Source organism: Podarcis muralis, chromosome 2, assembly GCF_964188315.1.
Source record: "Podarcis muralis chromosome 2, rPodMur119.hap1.1, whole genome shotgun sequence".
In the NCBI taxonomy this organism is placed as follows: Eukaryota; Metazoa; Chordata; class Lepidosauria; order Squamata; family Lacertidae; genus Podarcis; species Podarcis muralis.
In genome coordinates, this window is record NC_135656.1 from 51,463,462 (window position 1) to 51,477,573 (window position 14,112).

The following is a 14,112-nucleotide window of genomic DNA, read 5'->3' on the forward strand; positions in this document are numbered from 1 at the left end:
TGGTGTAGCTTAGGGTTGCCATGTGTCCGGAATTTCCCAGACATATCTGTAATACTGCTGTCTCTAGCAGTGTCCAGGCGGAAAACAGTAAAAATGTCTGTGAAAATCCGTCGTTTTTGCCAATTTTCCATTAAAAAAATAGCTCAAAAACGGCTTTTCTGTCTGGATTTTCACTGTTTTAAATATGGCAGCCCTAGTGTAGCTAGATCAGTGGCCCTTGAGGAGGGGAGGCATTGGCATGGGTAGGACCCACAAGATCAGACCTGCCCATGTGATACAAACATCCCTACATTACTGGAGCAGCATTACAGGGAGCAAGCTTCAGGATAGTGACAACTTTAAAATATATGTATCAGCATTTCAATCGGCCTGCACTGTTGAAAAGGCTTCTTTTACCTTTATGGCTTTAAAATAAATTTAACTGTCTTTGAGGGTTAATTGGTATTATAATTAATGACTCCTTTTTATACTCATCTCTTCTTGATGTGCTTGTGCAATATTATTTATGATGACTGAAGGTCAGAACAAATAAATAATTATCTGTCTAACCTTATTACAAGGTGAAATGTGGACAAACATTGTATTTCTTCCAGCCATTAGGGGTTAATTAGGGCCCCTAATGGGTGACATAATATTTTGATCCAGTGTGGTATAATGGCTAGTGTGTTGGGTTGGGTTTTGAAGTGGGAACACACAGGTTCTGAGCACATAAATAGCATAGACGAAAGCAACGGATTTGAAAATTTACATTACATTGTGTTCTTTGCACTGATTACTTCCCAGGATCTGTAATCTGTTATCATTTCCCCTCTGTGCAGGATTGTGGTATAGTATGATTAAATTGATGTGATTCTTCCTGCACTTAAACCTGAAGAGTATCTGAAACAGGCAGAAAATGTGGACGGTACAGGATTCATTGACTGAACTTTTGTAAACTGTTCTGAAGGTGTTTCATTTTCGAAGAATTGTTCACAAGTCAGTTACATTAAGAAATGTAGTGTAGTAGCTAAAGTTGGATCTTATGAAAAGTTATTTGAGATTAAGTCCCTCTTTGTCCCAGTGGAGGCTTCCATGAAGGGGCACTGGAAGGCAATTTTCTATTATTCCCCCTTCCTTCTGCAGCCCTTGCCCCCCCCCCCCGCCCCTAAAGTACCATGTAGGTCTCTGTACCCATTAACACCACAAAGAAAACCTCCATAGCAATGAAATACGTATCAACATTCTGCTATAGAATTTATGCATATCTTTTCAGAAGTTGGACCCACTGATTTAAATTGGATTAACTCCCAGGTAAGCATGTCTCGGGTCACAACCTGAGTAATAAACAAGAGGTTTAAAGATTGTCTCAAGGCAAATCTAAAAAAATGTAGTATAAACACTGACAACTGGGAAACACTGGTCTGCGAGCGCTCCAGTTGGAGAACAGCCTTTATCAAAGGTGTCACGGGCTTTGAAAACACTCGAACTCAGGACGCAAGGGAAAAACGTGCTAAGAGGAAGGCACGCTTGGTAAATCCACACCGTGATCAACTCCCGCCCGGAAACCAATATCCCCATTGTGGAAAGACATGTGGATCCAGAATTGGCCTCCACAGTCACTTACGGACTCATAGTTAAAACCGTGTTTATTGGAAGACAATCTTACTGGGCTACAGGAAGATGTTGTCCACTCTTTCACTGCATGTATTTCAATATGTGTGAAAGTGCTGTAACACTCATCCTAGGTTAACTGAAAATTTCAGTACGACGGGGGTCACATAACATACCGCTGTCATTTAATGCATGCATCTAGCGCCTATTGTTCATTCATTTACTGCCAGTACAGTACTTGTATGCCACCTCTCCCAAGGCGCCCGACAGCTTATTTAACATAAAATCATTATTATACCAACGCGTGTTTACGCAGAATGTGTTCAACGACACTTGTTCCTAAGGCACGTACGTAGTAGGATCGTGGCCTTACTGTACAATCTTATAGGTCTACTCAGTTCGATGAGAGTTCAGTTATAGACTCACTGACAGGTAAGCGAGCATATTAGGAGCGCATTCTTAAATCACGTGGAAATTGCCCTCCGCCTGCGCCCTTTAACCCGTTAAGTTCCCAGTCCTTAAAAGTTTGGCGCGTGCATGCAGACGGAGGGTTCCCACCGGCTCGTGCCTAGATTTTAGGATCGCCGCCCCCGCCTTTCGCTTCGCTCTGCCCCCAGCGCCCACCTGCCCGCCCCCTTTCCCTCCGCGGCGGAAGCGGCGCGTCGGCCGCTCTCCGGCGCCCAATGAGTTCTTGCTGCGCGTCCTCTGGCCTGGCCGGGCTGGGCCCGTCACTTCCTGCCCCCTGTAGCCGGCACGACCGAGCCTGAAATCCCAGGGAAGAGGAGGTGGAGGTGGCGGCCGTGGAGGCGGAGGCGGAGGAGGAAGAGGAGGAGGAGGGGGGCGGGGAGCAGGGAGGCTGAGCTGCGTTCGCCACCAACATGCCCTTTGATTTCAGGAGGTGAGTGCGGGTGGCGTCCCCAGAAAAGGGGTGTGTGAGAGAGAGAATGAATGGATGCATGCATGTGCAGGGAGAGCCTTTGCAGCAAGCGATGGGGGGCGGGGGACCCATCCCACCCCGCACCCCCCAATATTAAGCTGGTGCAGCTGTCATCTTTCCCATCAGGATGTGGGGAGCGGGGCACGCGCCACGGTCCCTCGGGTGCGGAGCGCCCCTCTGCGGTGCTCGGTGGACGGGGAAAGGAAAGCGGGTGGGGGGCATCCAATTTATGGGCCCATTTGGGCAATTGTTCTACTATAAAAATCCATGAAAAAGGCTTAGCCTCGGGTTGTAGAACAAAGCCCACATCTCACTTCTTTTAAAATTATTCTGATCTTTAATCTAAGGGTAATAAAGATCCTTCTCTTCATGGGTGCCAGGCAGAGCAGGCCCCCGCCCCAGCCATAACCCTCTGATCCCTAGATTTCCTTTTTTTTTTTTTTTTAAAGGGGGGGAGCTGAGTTTCTAGCACTTGTGAGACCTGAGATACGAGACAAAATGTATAGCTCTCAGATATGAGTCCAAATGTACTGTTCTTCTCTTGTTGTGTGTAATAGTCTGCCCCCCCATTCAGTGTTTCGCTTTGTCCCACCCCCACTCCTGAAAACTTCTGTCAAATGCCCATGTTTCCCTCAAGTCCCTTCTGCCCTATGAATAGTGATTTCTGTACTTGGAGCATGAATGTGAGGTAGCAGTCACTGGGGCAGATATGGCTTGGAGAAGGGTACAAAGTGGATTCACTTTGCCAACCCCGAGGCAAAAGAAGGTGATGGTGGGAGGCAGTGGTAAAAACTGAGTTTGATGAGCAGGATGCTGTAGGCCGATAGTTGGCCCACTTATTCCTTCCCCCTTCTTAAAAGTGGCTCTTGAGCAAAACTGGGTGCTTCTTAGGGTCATAAAGGGTGCGCTGAGATGAGTGACTGACAGCACAATCCTATGCATGTCTACTCAGAAGTCTTAATGAGTTCAGTAGGTATGTAGAAGTCAGAGTGAGTTGAAAGGAATAGAAGTGGAAATGCCCAGTAGCTGGTTTGAGATGAGCTCTTTTAGTCCCCAAGATAAAAGCATGGTGACTCAAAGGAGAATAGTAATAAGGTGTGTGTCCTGGACACAGCTGGATAGAACAATAAGAGTTAAGGAGAATAGGTACACAGGAAAGCTGAGATTTATTACAATCACACACTCACAAATAGCATGCTGATTTCCCTTTCAACTGTCTGCCAAAGTAGTCTTGGCTGTTATATCAGATGCATTGGTTCCGTCATCAAACTGCTTATGATGCCAGCAAGGTGCCACACATTCCTTGGCATAAGTCTTTCGTTCCCATCCCCAACAAATGACGTTCTGTCATTTGGCCCTTCTTTATATCAGCTTTTCTGCCTGTTTCCATAGTGAGACTTGTGAACCCTTTTTTTAAAACAAGAGTTTGCTTCCATACCTTCTATTCCTTCTGCCCCTGTTCATTCCAGCTAATGTAACATTTCTATTATGCATTGTAGTCTGAAAAAGACTATATTATTGCAAAACGGCATTTCCCTTAATCCTTACTATTTTCAGCCATTATCCCATTGTATTAGAAGATCCTCAAATGGATCGGTTGAAATTTGTTCTGTGCAAGCTGTGTTAATATGCAGCAGTGGGAGGGAACCTGTGGTCTCCTATAGATTTTACTGGACTACCACTCCCATCACCTCTTGACCAGCGGCATGCTGGTTGGGGCTGATGGAAGTTGGAGTCTGATAACATCTGGAGGGCTACAGGTCCTCCACACCCCACACCCCACTTTACAGGATTGCAGGCTTTTAAATTGCACTTTAAAAATGCTTCTTCCCTGAAACAGTTGTTCCTTTATTTTGGGGGGTAGATAGTTTGTAGTGCCCTTAAAAAGTTCTTTTTCTGCAACCGAGTGAGACAGGTGAATCTTGTTCTCTGACTCTTCTGTTGGTAGGCATGCCTGAGAGAGCAGTTTCTGTTTGCTTGTCTCAAGGTGCTTGATGCCAAAGATTCCACAGCCAAGCTTGAAAACCTCATTTGCCCTCATAACATGGGGCAGTTCCCTGTGTACTTCCTTCCACCTGCATCTTGAGAGGGTACCACCTCTGCATACATTTACTAGGTGTGCTTACATCTTTCCCTGAGGGGTGGGGAAACACAGGTGAGGATGTTGTCCTTATAAATGGAAACATGCTATTATTATATAACACTTCAGATGCACCTAGTATTTTGTGAGGTCCCTGCCCCAAGGCCTTATGACATAAGTTAACACACAAGCAGCAGGCATAAAGGGAGGGTGTGGTGGCCTGACGACTGGACATAGGGTGGTTGCATGCAAGGTGTAGTTTTGGAGGAACATGTAGGTGTGTAGAAGGTTAAGGATTTCCCAAACATATTATTATTATTATATAACATGTTACTCTTTCTCCATCAGATACTTCAAGGCACCTGGGTGTGTTGGGGAAGGAAATCTCAGGGTACAGTTGAATAATTCATGCCTCCTTAAACTGGCAATGGAAAAACACTTGTTCTCCACAACACAAACAATGACCAGGAAACATGGGACAATGGCATATATTGTGCTTTTCTTGTCAGTGGAGGTGCCTAATCTCTGCCCTTGTTTGACTAACATATATTAAAATTTATTTGGGAAGCTGTCCAGGTACTAATGCTGCTTGTCATGCTCAGCAGGAATTATTATGCAAAGTATTTTGAATAAGAAGCATTATATTAAGAGTGTTTGTCTTTGAGTGATCCGGAATTTGTTCTGCTCCTCTTGACAAACATGAATACTTGAATGATAAGGAACATTGTTTTATGTTCCCTTTATGCACTTTAAACATGCTGGATTAGTTTGAAACGGATGCTTGGCTAAGGTTTCAGATACTCTTAGTGCTTTTCTTTAACTTGTGACTTAATTTCCCAATCTCAAATTCTTTAAAAAATAAACAATTCTTTCAGTTGCATATGTATTTTACCCTTTTATCTCAGGAGCCTAGAGCAGCAAGCATGGAAGGATTCAATTTCCCCCAAATTCTCCAGTATAACTCCTACATAGAACTCTTCTGAATTGGAACCAGAAGTGAATAGGTAATCCGTATGGTACAGAAAGCTCCCTTAAACTGAGTCAAACTATTGTTCTCTCTTGCTCAGTCTTGGCTACTGCACACTGACTGGCAGCAGTTTCCCAGAATAGACAGGAATCTCTACCTGTAAATCCTGGGGATGGAACCTGAGGCTTTCTGCCTGTAGCTCATGCGTGCTTCCACAGAGCTACAGCACAGAAATATCTCACGTCACCCAACTCCTGCCAGTAGACAGGATGAAATTTCTGAACAGCCTTCAGGGGCTACCATAGGAGTGCACTGTATTAGGCCTACCTGGCTGATCACAGAGGCAACTAAGCCCCTTTTAGTCATAACCTCTTGCACTGCGCCAAAGGGCAGTCATTATTGCATGATTCTTCCTCCCCCTCCTGGTTCCAGACTTGTCCCTCCTGCCACCAATTTTCTTTTAATCTGTTAGATAGAGCTTCCTATTTAGTGCTTAGCTGCACAAACCTGCGCACGGAAGTAAGCTCTGCTGTATTCAGTGGGGTTTATTGTTGTGAAATTGTGAGCAACATTGCTACTTTAGTTTACCTTTAGAGATAGCAAATATCTTTTTTCCTCCATGCTTGGTTACTTTGAAGTCAGGTGTTTTAAGCTGCTGCAAGAACCTTATTGCTACCTCATTTCTTTTGTAAGTTGCCCAGAACGATATGTGGCCCGGAATGTAATATCTGTGTGCCTAAATAGTCCAGTTCTGTTCCCAGCAGCTAAACAAACAGTGAACATGCAGTAGAAATACTCCCCCACACTCCATAAATATCCCTCATTAAAGGAATAACCCGTCTGCAAATGCGCCAAGTAAAGAACCAGAGCTGCAAGCCTTAAGAGTGGAGTCTCTACACAGGCAACACTAAGATGTGAATTTTAAATTACATATTGATGTACTGGGGTGTGCAGTTTGCTTCTTCCTCCAATGTAGTCTTCTCCAACCTGCTACCTGCCAGATGTTTGGGCTATAGTTGTCAACTGCCTGAGACAATACTGGACTGGGGTGATTGATGAGAGTTTTAAGTCCAGAATTTCTGGAAGGCACCAGGTTAGAGAAGGTGGCATACATGGATAGATAAGATTCCCTTTCCTGCCAATTACTATTACTTTCTGATAGCAGATTCCATGATGGCTTGCCTTTGAAATATTGGTTTGCTGCTCTGTGTTAGTTATCTGGTAGCTGACTCAGTGCTTCTTCCATTGCTTCTTTCTTGATTTTTTTTCTCTGAGTCCCCCCCCCCCCCCCAAAGACCTTGACACTTAATCATTTGCTAGTGTATATAGATCTCATATAATTGGCTATTGGGGAACATAAGTATTTGACAGTGCAATCCTATACATGTCTATTCAGAATCAATCCTCATTTGTGTCCAGTGGGACCTATATTCATGGAAGTATGCTAAGTATTGAAATGTATAAGAAATGGCTTTTCTGGAGAACTGGATTCGTCTACTGATTTGATAACTTGTACTGCTTGTTCTTCCCATAAGCCTTATATGGGCCGTGATAAAGCAGGGCAGTTTATGAGCTAAATTATGTACTAAATTGGTTCTGTAAAGATGTTTGTATAGTCTTTCCATGTGGAACATAATGTTAGTCCTGAGGCTATGCGGCAGTAGGTGTATTTTTTTATAATAAACAAGAGATAGGAGATACAGCCTGTGTAAACTCCTTGTTTAGCAGACCAACTGATATTAATGCTCTGGCATTTTCTAGCACCTAGTGACAATGGTAAGTACCTGGTGGTCACTTATAAATGTAACTTCAGTCAGAGCAATTTCTGACCATTTACATCATGCAACAGGGATGGGAGAAACCTTTTCTAGCCCAAGGTCTGCATGCTAGTGATGGATGGGTTTAGAGGCAAAAGTGGGTGTGACCACAGATATGACCCTTTAACCTTTTCCAGTAGACTTCATTCCAAGAAGTTTCTCCATCCTCTGTTTGGGCAAGCAAGGCGCACAAGGACACATTCCAGCTAGGTAAAAATCACCTGAGGGCATGGAGGAGGGCTGGTGGGGGAGTGTGGCGTGGAGAGAGTCCCGAGCGCCAGATAGAGGGGCTTCATTAGGCTTCTAGGCCTCAAGTTCCTTACCTTTGCAAGGGCTTATGATGCTACAGCAGCTTTTTGTATGGGTACCCAAAATCAAAATGGATCTTATAGAGCTGGAAAGGGTGTGGAAAAGGACAGCCAAAACTATCATGGGGTTGAAGTGTCTAACCTACAAAAAAAGGCTAAGGCACCTGAGGCGCCTTAGATCTGGAAAAAGATGGCTAAAGCTCCATCTATTCCCCCCACCCCCTTATTGGATGTCCCTATCCTGGGAGGTACATCCTACTCCTCTGGTGCTAACTGACCATATTTTCTACTAAATATAGAATTGTAGAGTTGGAAGGGACCCCGAAAGTCATCTAGTCCAGCTCCCTGCAATGTAGGAATATAACACAGAAAAGAGAGATGGGGATGGGGTGGGGGACTGTAAAGCTGTAATTCTCACTTTTGACATTACCACGTCTGTGATATCATTGTTCAAGGGCAACCTGCTTGTGGTAGCATCTTCTGAACGTAGTTGGGAGCGGTGGAGGCTGTGGGTGAAGGTGAGTGTGAATGATGAGCAGATTATATATAGGCATCTGTGTTTGCTCATGGAAAATAGCAAAATGTGTATTAATGATGATCTTATCCATTGAACGGCAATGTGTAAGAATAATTTTGCAATGACTGTGTTGCTAATTTTACTTTGCTTCTAAAACGGTTTTCTAAACAGTTGCTTTGATTGGTGACCAGCACTCTGAGTTTGGCGAGCATACTGGTGACCTGAGATAGCTTGTTGGTAAAGTAACAGAAATTCATTACAAAGGTGTCAGTTTTAATGATGAAGAGAAGAATCTTTTAATTTGCTTGCTCAAGTGTACAAGAAAGTCAAAATACATGAAATACAGTATATGCTAACTTTTTGGATTAAATTTTAAAATTTAGTTTTGTAGCTAGTAATACGTGTGTACTGGAAGTAGTGGATGAGAAACCATTTTACACTATCAGTGGGTTCTATAAAGGTCTCTACATTTGCATAAACCTAATGGAATTACTGAGATTCACGGCACATAAAACCTCGTATTTTAGCTCTTAAGTGAAAAGGATTTTTGGACTTTTGACTTGTTTTCCTTACCATTGGACTTAAGGCAGTTACTCTGATATTAAAATTTGAGAGCCCTTATAAAATGTATTATATAAGCGTATGTGACCCAATTCTAATCTCAGGTTGATGTTAATTTGGCAAAAGCCTCTATATAATAAAATAGAAATCTGGACTTAGTTAGGAAGTCTCTAGTAATTTTTTGTGGCTGGTTAGTAAGAACTTAACAAGAGCAACTGTCTTTCTCTCTTCTTAGCTCTACAAAATGTGGGTGACTCTGGCTGGAAAATTGGGTTATAAATATGTCTGAAAGCCAGGTGTTGTGGTTGAAAAACACATGCCAACTATTATTACACTTGAGGACTTGAGGTAATGCCGTACAAACAAAATATTGTTCTATTCCACATGTGGTATTTTAGTGCCCAGACTGCACTGTGTGCAGTATGATTTAAATAGGGTTTGTGATGTCATCTGTCCTTATTAAGGAGATACTTAAAAATATTTTTGTAGTGCTTTCTCCTCATATAGTACATCCCAGAATGTTGCTGTATAACTCAGCATCTCCTCAATATCCTATCTTTACCAGAAATAAGCAGTACTTGGGTAAGTTGCTAAGGGAATATGTGACTGCTGGGAGAAAATGTTACCTAATGGGCCTTTTCTGCAGTGGCCCTCCATTTGTGGAATGCTCTCCCCAGCGAGGTTTGTCTGGCGCCTTCATTATATATATTTTAGGCTCCAGGCAAAACATTGCTCTTCAACCAAGCATTGGACTGATTACTGTTCTACAGCCTTTTAAATGTCTTGGTGGGAGAGGGGGTTATTGTTCTGTTGTTTCTGTTTTAACTACTTATTTGTGCTTTTAGCTTGTATTTTTATCTTGTGAGATGAAGGGCGGTATATAAATCTAATAAATAAAAATATATATTAACATATCTTTGCAAATGACTTGCCACTTAAACCTTGAAAAGAATGATGTTTCACCACAATATTATTTACTAAACAATTTCCTAAAATCAGATTGACTAGAATATTATGCCATGAGCTTTTGTAGGCTCTGGTTCTGTTTCATCAGAGGAAGGAAGGAATTGACTGGGAAGGCAGCAGGTAGGTTTAATATGAAATGTTTTTGACTACCTTGTGAGAATATCAAAATTATTGAGATCTTTCTCCATTAGTTAGAAATTTGGCACAAGCACAATTCAAGAAATCTTTCTTAATTGCAAAGTGTAGATCAGAGCTTCAGGACATCTTCACATGTACTGTGGTACCTTGGTTTAAGAACAGCTTAGTTTATGAACAACTTGGATTAAGAACGCTGCAAACCTGTAAGTAGGTGTTTTGGTTTGTGAACTTTGCCTTGGAAGCAGAACATGTTCCACTTCCTGTTGAGTGTGTTCCATTTGTAAATTGAGTCCCGCGCTGCTATGGAAAAGCACGCCTTGCTTTAAGAACACTTTGGTTTAAGAACAGACTTCCGCAACGGATTAAGTTCGTAAACCGAGGTACCACTGTACCTGTATGAGAAGCCAGTATTCTATTACAGAGCATGCTAGACCACATGGGGCAGATTGTACTGTTGAAGGGTCCCTTTGTCGTTTTCAGGCAATACCAGGTATTTGATTGGGAAGGATTTCTAGTGGCAGTCATAAATGGCAGCTCACAGAACACAAAGTGAATTTGCTAATATAAGTATGAATTGAGGGACAGTGGCTCACACAATGTTAAAGGTATGGAAACTAGATAAACAATTGCAAATTTGGATTAAAAATTGCCTAGTTTCTAATAAAAATACTTAATTTTTTAAAAATTGGATTTCAAATTTTTAATTAAAAAAATCTGATTTTAATGCAAACCGCTAGAAGTTTAATTTACAGTTTAATTCAAAACTGAATCAGTGGCACTCTTATCAAAACACACTGAATTAAAATCCTACTTTTCTCTTAAAAACAAACAAACAAACAAACAAACAAACAAACAAACATAAAACCTCATATCATGGTGGGAAATATCTGACTGGTCATATATCGTAATTATGACACAAAGATAATGTGTTGACCTTGATTGTGAGTTCCCCTGCTCCTGCCAGACGGGCTCTTTCCATTAAAGGAAGGGGCCCTAATTGACAGAGATGTGCTGACAGCAGGCCTGTGGAGGCTGGGCTTTCTTGACATGACAAGTAAGTCCGGCAGGCCCCTGGTAGCCGCCCCCACCCCGCGCCAGCTTAGACATCTGAGGCCTGGTGCAATTGTACCCCACTCCTCCACAGGCCTGGCTGGCAGAAGAGAGGGAAATGTGATTTCCTGATTCCATACCCCGCTGCCAGTCTCAGCACAGCTCCCTATTCTGTCCCAGAGGGTTCCCCAACCCTCCAAAACACATTTTACAGAAGCAAAGGGAGCTGCAAGGAGGAAGGAACTACCAATGAAAATTACCTCTTCCTATATGTAGGATCTTAGGATCCAAGTCATTGTAGAAATTACTGTGGCAAATTATGGATGTTTACAATTGTACCAACAAGGCAGCCTAGGAAATTTACTTCTATCTCTCAGAGAAATACTTCTTTGATTAGTAAACCACCAGTCCTTCCTCATGCGAAGTCCCCTATCTGGTGTAAAGGAGCTTTTCCACATACAGTGGTACCTCAGGTTACATACGCTTCAGGTTACAGACTCCGCTAACCCAGAAATAGTGCTTCAGGTTAAGAACTTTGCTTCAGAATGAGAACAGAAATCATGCTCCAGCGGTGTGGCGGCAGCGGGAGGCCCCATTAGCTAAAGCGGTGCTTCAGGTGAAGAACAGTTTCAGGTTAAGTACGGACCTCCGGAATGAATTAAGTACTTAACCTGAGGTACCACTGTACCTGTGATGCTTGCTGCCCTCACAAGCTGTGCTAGAAAGAATTTTTTTACATCCTTCATCGTTCCTTTCTCTGCCTCCTTCCCCCCGCTCTATTATTTGTTATTAATATATATCAAAATAGTAGATCAAAATAGGTGCCTTTGTTTCTATTTCAACGTGGTGTGGACTTGAGTTGCGCAGCTACCTTCAGTTAGTATAGTGAGAATCAGGTGATGTCAAGATTGCACAGGATGTAGGTGAGCAGTGGTGCCTCTTGCTCTGCAATCTGCATTTTAAAGAGCCAATAGGGAAATATTATTGTGCATCGGATTCATTCATTGCTTCTCTTGCAGTGACTTTTTTAGGTTTCAGTCCAAAAATGGGTTGGTCTCCTTGAATACCACTTCTATTACTTGAACATATTTCTCCTGTTACTTGAATATATTTTCCTCTCTGATGATGTAACCAAGTCGCTGGCTGGCTTAAAGAGGAGGGGAATTCAACATCATGCATATATTATTTATTTGCTTTTAGACTCTTGCTGCCCAATAGAAAGGACAGACTTTTGGCATTAAGCGCAAGTTGAATCTACAAACTTAGCTTGGAAAGTCAGATTTGTCTAATGTGGTTTTTCACACATCGTCCAAGCCACTTTAACTCTGTAGTAAGCCTGGGAAATATTCTGATAAAGCCATCAGAGAGGCTTATCAGACATGCCTGCAAAAGGTTCAGAGCAAATCTTCAGTATACATGTTTAGTTCATGCACACACATACCGGTACATGCATTCCCAAATACTATTCTAGCCAAACCTCCAAATTAGTGAAACTGAATGAACACAGTAGATAAAGTGTAATAATAGTTGGCATGTGTTTTTCAAAACAAGAATTCCCATGACCTGTAACAGAGTGAGGATTATTTTTTTCTGTTATAAAATGATTTTGGATATAGTTCCACAAACTTATGCAAAGCACAGTCTTCAACCACAATGGATAGGTGTCTGCATTTTGTCCTGCTAAAAAAAGCCAGCTAGTGCTTTGCAGATTGCATCTATTTAGGATGCAATCCCTTTCAAGCATTTTCTTAGAAAACTTTCCCTGGACCTTTTCAGCACACATATAGTCTTTTTCAAGTAGCATGGCACTTGTTTGCAGCTTACAGTGATACGGCCACCAGTTTGCATAGGAAGCCAGTAAGATCGAAGGTCTGGAGTTGCACAGGTTAGTTCACACCAAGAATGGACACCGGAAACCCCAGTAACTTTTGTGCCTTTTTTAGTGTGTGGCAGGGGACTGCTTTCCTAATTTCTGGGATCACAGGAGACTCCTCCATAGATGTGCCTCTCCTGTGATAACAATAAATGGGCTCATGATTGGCACATAGATTGCATTTTGTTTAGCTAGGGAGATGACTCAAGGGTTTGCATTTGAATATAACCTTCTGTTTTTCAGCTAGGCAACTCAGTAACCCCAGCATTTTAGCCTCCTGTACTCTTCCTGAGTGAGTACCTCATTGGTGTTCTGTTCTACTTAATGAGATGAATATGCCCGTCCCAAATAGTGCTACATCCTTGTTTGCTGGCTGCCTGCTCTCCTCCTCTCTTGAGAAACTTCCTCTGCTTAATTTCAATTAGCTTTTGAAACTGGAATTAAAAGGGAGGAGCAGATTGGTTCTGATTGGTGTTCCTGTTCCTCAGTTCCGAGTGTGGCCAACCAGTAAGTTAAAAGCCAGAAGAGTAAAGGACACTGGAAGAGTGTGCTTATCTTCATTTTATCTGTTTGACAGATGCTAATCCCTTAGTCACTTAATAATCAGTAGGCATTTAAAACAAACACTTTATTCATCCTGCTTAGAATAGGTGTTTGGTCAGCTTCATAAAGATTCATGTTCAAGTTTTGGAGAATAACTTCCTTTGTTTTTTTTTCCCCCATTCTTACATGAGTCATACCTATGGAGAAGGATTGCATTATGGGACAGTAATATTTACACACCTTTCCTGCAGTGTAGCATAGTGGCTAAGAGACTGAGCTATGAACTGGGAAGGCCTTGGTTTGAATTGTGCCTCTGCTATGAACTCTGGTCTCAGCCACAGTCCCCTGCCATCTGCAGTATGGGCAAGAATGATACTGGCTTACATTACAGGGGTGCCGCAAAGACTACAGCTAGATAATGTGTGTGAAGTGCTTTGAATGTTTGAAATTGCTATACAGGTGTTAAGTATGCATTGTTATTGCTTTTGCAAAGAAAAAAAAATGCGTAACTTGTACTTTCCTCACACAGTTCATGATGCAATTATGGAGGTTTAGCTGGCTTCAAAATGTATAACAAAACTATGAAGGTTCATTGGTGCTTACCAATGGGCAGGACTGGCCATTCCACTAGAAGCAATTCATCTCAGGAAGTAGATATTGGGAGTGGCAGCAGCCACAGCCCCTTTCCCTCGCCTCTTGAGCTCTTGGCGATTCCTTTCTGTCAGAGATCAGTGCCACAGGCCTGAACGAGCCTACTTCCCTCAG

At 42.4% G+C, this 14,112-nt stretch overlaps 1 protein-coding gene across 1 annotated transcript in view; it reads left to right on the top strand.

Annotated features, from left to right (window-relative positions):
* The first annotated feature begins 2,209 nt into the window (after window positions 1-2,209).
* ERGIC1 (endoplasmic reticulum-golgi intermediate compartment 1) overlaps window positions 2,210-14,112 on the top strand; it is an 80,936-nt gene continuing 69,033 nt past the window's right edge. Inside the window, exon 1 of the mRNA XM_028717724.2 lies at window positions 2,210-2,488. Within this exon, the coding sequence (XP_028573557.1) occupies window positions 2,469-2,488 (20 nt within the window). The 5' untranslated portion in view covers window positions 2,210-2,468. The remainder of the gene's footprint in view (window positions 2,489-14,112) is intronic.